At 55.4% G+C, this 6000-nt stretch overlaps 1 protein-coding gene across 1 annotated transcript in view; it reads left to right on the top strand.

The window, feature by feature from the left end:
* Positions 1-4582: 4582 nt before the first annotated feature.
* Positions 4583-6000, top strand: part of SLIT1 (slit guidance ligand 1) — a 170577-nt gene continuing 169159 nt past the window's right edge. Inside the window, exon 1 of the mRNA XM_052660767.1 lies at positions 4583-4779. Within this exon, the coding sequence (XP_052516727.1) occupies positions 4583-4779 (197 nt within the window). The remainder of the gene's footprint in view (positions 4780-6000) is intronic.

Genomic DNA, 6000 nt, shown 5'->3' with positions numbered 1-6000 from the left:
ATTCTTAGATCACTGTCTCTGGAACCACCTGCGTCAGAATTGCACTTCTTCATGCTCCAGTTTACTAACAGTGAAGGTTCTGATTAAGGTCTTGGGTGGGTCCTAGGGATAGGTATTTGTAATAAGCATCCCTGGGAATTTAAAAAAAAAATGTTTAGGTGGTAATAGAGGATGATGTCATACTACACAGGTAAACAAATCCAAACAGTGGAAAACGACAACAACATGTGCTCAAGTTGCCCCTGCCACCACTGAGTCCCCTCCTTGGAGGCCACTGTCACTGGTTCAAGGGACATTGCAAGCATACACTCATATAGGCATGTCTTGGGCACAGGGACAGGCCATGAGATTCTGAAAGCCCAATAAACCAGAGAGAATGGCTGCACCAGACCTCTGCCAGTACTCCCCACCTGAACCCCCTGGCAGGTACCAGCCTAATGGAACTTGCCACAGCTCAGCCACTGAGGATGCTGCTGCTGTCTGTGTGCCTTACCTCATGCAGTTCTCTTTGGGCAGAAAGTCTTCCTTCCTCTTCTGCTGTTCACCAGTGTAGCTCAGCTGGTAAAGAATCTGCTTGCAAGGCAGGAAACCCTTTTCTGATTCCTGGGTCGGGAAGTTCCCCTGGAGAAGGGATAGGCTACCCACTCCAGTATTTTCGGGCTTCCCTGGTGGCTCAGGTGGTAAAGAATCTGCCCACAATGTGGGAGACCTGGGTTCGATCCCTGGGTTGGGAAGATCCCCTGGAGATGGAGATGACAACCCATTCCAATATGTTTGCCTGGAGAATCCCATGGACAGAGGAGCCTGGTGGGCTACAGTCCATGGGGTTGCAAAGAGTTGGACACAATTGAGGGACTAAGCATAGTACAACAATTCTTAAGATCCATACATATATATATAGTTAATGTCTATTTATCCTTCAAAAATCAGCTCAATTGCCTCCTCTTCCAGGAAGTCTTCTGGCCTTACCCCAGGTCTCACACTCTAGCTTCTCTAGCAATTCCACATTCCCTGAGTATGCCACCTATCACGCTGAGTGGGTTTTTCTTTCTATTCTCCTGCTGGACTGTCAGATCCCTGAGGGCCAGGGCCATTTGTATTCCTTGTTGAATTGCTGACTTCCAGTACAATGCACATAGTACACACGTAGTCAATAAATGGTGTCTAATCAATGCCTAAGTAGCAGGCTTTCTGTCTCATTCTTGCCTTTTGCAGTTTGGAAATCCAAACCACAGTGAGCCTCATCCAGGCTCCCCACCTTCTTGTGCTTCAGAGGGGCTGGTGGTGCAGAAAGCCAGAAGGAGGCACTTTCTCCCAGAGTTACAGGCAGGAGGTGGCCCTCAAGTCCAGAGCACGTGAGGCTGAGGGGATGCCCAGGAGGCTCACACCGCTGGACTACAAAGACCCAGCCCCAAGCATCCCCTGGGGGCTTGCCCTGCTGGCGGCCAGTGGGCAGAGAGGGGCTTGGAGGAGCCTTCCTGGCAGGAGCAGTGTGACAGGCCTGCCTCCTCCCCAGCCATGCAGAGGGAGCAGGTGGCCCGACTGTAGGGAGGGGGTAGGGAGATCCGACAGAGGGAGGAGCATGGGAGAGGAAGCTGAAAGAGCAAACGGGTGGGGTAGGGGGTGTGCGGCTGGCCAGGCGGTTGTTTAATGAGTAAATGTGCTGGGAACATTAATGAGCTGCGTTCATTCATGGTGAGCTGCTTCCAGAATCGGGGAGCCAGCCAGGTTCTAGGGTGGAGGAACTGGGGATGGGAGCCAAGTTGGGGAGCTGCCTTGCCACTGGGGCAGGGCCTCCCATGATGGGCTGGCAGGGGGAGTCTTTGTCCTGGGTCTGAGGGGCCCTCTTTCCTTCTCCCCTTTAAAGGAAAGGCCAGGCCTTGCCAGGCAGTGACAGTTTGGCTTAAGGCCTGCTTGGGATTCGCTGTCCAGGCTGGTCTGAAAGCTTCTAAGGCTGTGGCTGACTCTCAGGAGCCACTGGCAGGGCCAATGCTGCAGCCTCCCGCCTGCTCTCACCCCTCTGCCTGCTTCTCCACCCTGCCACTCTGAAGCTCCCAGGGCATGTTGCCCGTTAATCAACACTCTCATCCTCCCCACATGGGTCCTGGCTTCTGAGGAGTCTTCTGAAGTCAGGGGCCCAGGGAGGCACCGCTGGAGCAGAAAGTTGGAGACCAGACGTCTGTGAAAGGCCTACTAAGTGCCAGGTGCTGGGTTAAGTGCCAAAGCGAGTAAATGAGGAAGCTGCAGAGGGGCGGGGGAAGAAGAGGGGTGCCTCTGTCCCAGGAGGGGTGTCAGAGGAGGAGCCACATGTGTAAACAGAGATCCAGCTGAGGGGATAAAACGGAGGAATGAGGATTTCTCTCTGCCTGAGGCAGGGGGGGAGGTCTGAGAAGAGGAAAGGGGCTGAGGGCCTGTGGAGGAGAAGGAATTTTTGTGAAGGAGAAGAGAGAAAAGGCCCTTGCAGACAGCAAGCTCTGGCCTGACTTGTGGGAAGGTTCTAAGATCATACCACACAGGGACCCTCGAGAAAGAGGGCTTTCCTGGTGGCTCAGAAGGTAAAGAATCTACCTGTAATGCAGGAGACTCAGGTTCGATCCCTGGATTGGGACGATCCCCTGGAGAAAGTAATGGCAACTCATTCCAGAATTCTTGCCTGGAGAATTCCATGGACAGAGGAGCCTGGCGGGCTACAGCCCGTGGGGTCACGAAGAGTTGGACACAACTGAGCAACTAACCCTTTCACTTCACTACTTTCTCTAAGATCACACCACACAGGGATCCTGAGAAAATCCCTTCCCCCTGAACTGTCACCGAATTGGTGCTCCAGGACCCATGGCCCTAGTTAGAGGTCACAGGCAGGACTGTGCGAAAACTCAAAAGAACCGTCAATAGCCAATAGAATCAGTCACAGTAGTTGTGACACACTGGTCCCAGTTCTGTCTATGACAGTAGAGATACTGGACATTTTTCATCAAGATAGAAAAGAAAAAGAAAACCCTTGAGCCTTGGTACACAGTGAGTGATGCGGTTTAATCTTGTGGAGTCTATCGATACACTCTGATAAACTGTACCCTGCTGTACCTACCCCTGGCACCTCTTGGATCATTCACCTTTTCTTTCTGGTTTCTCTCAAGCAGAAACATGGGTAGCCAACTCCAGTGAAGGGAGGTGATTCTTGACCTGTTCAACTGCTTCTTCTTCTTGGGCCCCAGGCAACCTTGAATCAGGGCCCCCAGCTCACAGACAGACAACTTCTGGGTTTTCTAGGAGATATCAACAGCTCTCCTTGATTTGGGGGAGGTCCTTATCTTTTCTGAGTTGAGGTGAATTCTCTCTCCACTTGGATTTCCTGTTCACACCTGGGTCCACACTGGTCTTAACAGCGATCCTTCTATGACAGGATCATTTTCATCTGTCTTCACAATGGAGGAACCTGGTGTGAACCCACTAAGATATTTGCAGGATTTCCAACCCCTATTGATATTCTGGGAAGCCAGCATCGCCTAATGGGCAGAAATATCATCTTCCAGAGTCACTCTCATTCTGGGGGGAGTTAACTTCTGCACTCCCTTTGGAGAAGTGGGGTTGCTGCCATCTTGTCAGAGAATGTGTTGAGGGAGGGGGGGAAACTTGCTTGGCCTTTGGCCTTTGTGCCTTGCCACCCCCCGCCCCCACCCCCACCCCCTGCCACAGACACACACAGAGCCTGGTTCTCCTTTTCCACCCTTAAAGTCCCAGGCTAAGTGATGTAGGTGACTCAAAGAGGTCACCGGGGGCTCGGGAGCGTCCCTTCACCATGAACTGAAAAAGCAAGTCTGGTGGGGCCCTAGAGCCGTTTCTGCCTTCGGGAAAGCTGGGCTGTCGCCTGGGGAAGAGGGTCCAGGCTTCAAAAGAAGATCCCCTCCCCCTACTCTGGACCAGCAGCTGCGGTTGTGGGTGCCGGGTGCCTGCGTCCAAGTGTGTGCATCCTCGGTGTCTGTGTGTATGTGTGTGTGTGTAAAGCTGGCGAAGGTCGGGACGTGACAGTGGGCCCCCCACTCCCCCGCAGCCCTTGCCCGCTCTCGGATGTTCCACCTTTGAAACTGTAAGCCCGCTCGCAGCGGCAGCGGCGGGCGAGTGGTCGTCGGGAGGCGGGGGCGGGGAGGGGGCGTGGGGGGAGGGCGGGGAGGAGTCTGGCTCTGGTTATGTGCTTTTCGATTGATGGATGACTGCCGGGTGGGAGCGAGCGTGCGGGTGTGAGTGTGTGTGTGTATGTGTGTGTGCGCGGGGTGCGTGCGCGCGCGGGGCCTGCCCATTTTCCTCCTCGCAGCAGTCAGTTGGGAGCTGGAGGGAGGGAGGGAGACGCAGCCAGCGAGAAACGGAGAGAAGCCGAGCGCCCTCCGCCCAAGGCGCGCTCCCTCCGTCCGCGCACAGGCGCCGGCGCTTGGAGGAGCAAGGTGCCACCCAGCCCGCAAGGGTGCAGCGTACAAGCTCACGGTCTCTCGGTGGCTCTGCCCCGGGACTGCACCTGGAGGCCACCCCGGACGGGGATGGTGAGCGGCTGCCGCCGTCTGGCACGGAAGCGGGACGCGGTGAGGGCACCATGGCGCTGACACCCCTGAGGGGGCCCTCGGCGCTGCTCGTCCGGCCCGCGCTCTGGCTGCTGCTGTGGGCAGCCTCGTGGCGCCTGGGTGCCACGGGGTGCCCCGCCCTCTGCACCTGCGCTGGCACCACGGTGGATTGCCACGGCACCGGGCTGCGGGCCGTTCCCAAGAACATCCCGCGGAACACGGAGCGCCTGTGAGTATGGCCCCCATCCTTAGCCCGCGGGGAGCCCGGAGGTTGCCTTCCCACCCCGACGCAATTCAGGGCCAAAGATGGGGGCAGGACCGTGGGGGCCTGGGCTCTGCAGCGAATAAAGGAGTCAGTGCCTGCCAGGGGCCAGGAGCCAGGAGCGCTGCCCTTTCCCTTTCTTGGGATTCGAAGGGCCCTTGGGGGGCTGTCAGCTCTCATCCTCACACCTGCACCCTGCGCTCGGTATCGCAGGCCTTCCCACTGGGCCAGCACTTGGTTTCTCCAGGGCGCCTATGATTTGGTGCCAGAAAGCCTAGCTGGCCCCAGGAGGGACGTGCCTCCTGCTCACCAGGCACCGTGGCTCCTTCTGGGCACATGGAGCTTGGTCTGTGTTCTGAGTGGAAGGTGTGCCTTTGGGCTCTGAGGGCTTGCAGGTTGCTGATGGGCAGCAGGAGGGGATGGAGTTGAAGTTTCTGGTCCTCCTCCCCCCACACCCAGGTTGCTCCCCATTGTTTGCCCCAGAGCCTTTAGAATTTTTCCCTTGCAGGTGGGAGGCATGGTCCCCCACCACACATCCAGCCATCCCCAACCCAGACAATGGACTTGAGGAACTGGGGTTTGAGGCTTGGAATATGTTATATTCAGCACCCAGAGTGGGGTAGATGTGACCTGGACCAGGAGTCTGTGAATAATGCTGAGAGGTCAGGAACTAGGAGTGGGAGACACGAGGTTAAAGACATTGACCATGACAAGTCATAAAAAAACATTATTTCTCTTAGCCTGTTGTCTCCCACTTCTAAATTCTTGAGAAAACTCAGCCCTTTCTAGACTGGCTAAGCTTTGTAGCGTGTGAGTGGTTAGCATGTGTGTATGTGGTTAGCTTGCCTGTGTGTTTATAGATCTATATAATTTGTTTTCCCCAATTATCTTGCAGAATATGTGTGTGTGAATTCCTGGGATCTGTGGGGTCACCTCAGTCATTCGCACAAAGCTGGGAGAATCTCCTTGTCCACGGGCTGTGTGTGTAGATTTTTGGTCTCATGCGGGGCCTTTGTGCTGCTTGTAGAGGTGGCTGCCTTGGGAGATTTTTGAACTGGACTTGGGAGGAGGCTGCCAGCCCCTTTGAAACCCACCTTCTCCTTCTCACACTCCTGGGCCCCTGCAGTGGCTCTTGAGAACTTTTGAGTGTATTTTCATGACTCCCAGCTGGTCAGAGGCAGAAATCTG

Source organism: Budorcas taxicolor, chromosome 23 (assembly GCF_023091745.1).
Source record: "Budorcas taxicolor isolate Tak-1 chromosome 23, Takin1.1, whole genome shotgun sequence".
NCBI lineage: Eukaryota > Metazoa > Chordata > Mammalia > Artiodactyla > Bovidae > Budorcas > Budorcas taxicolor.
This window is presented reverse-complemented; position numbering and strand designations above follow the sequence as displayed.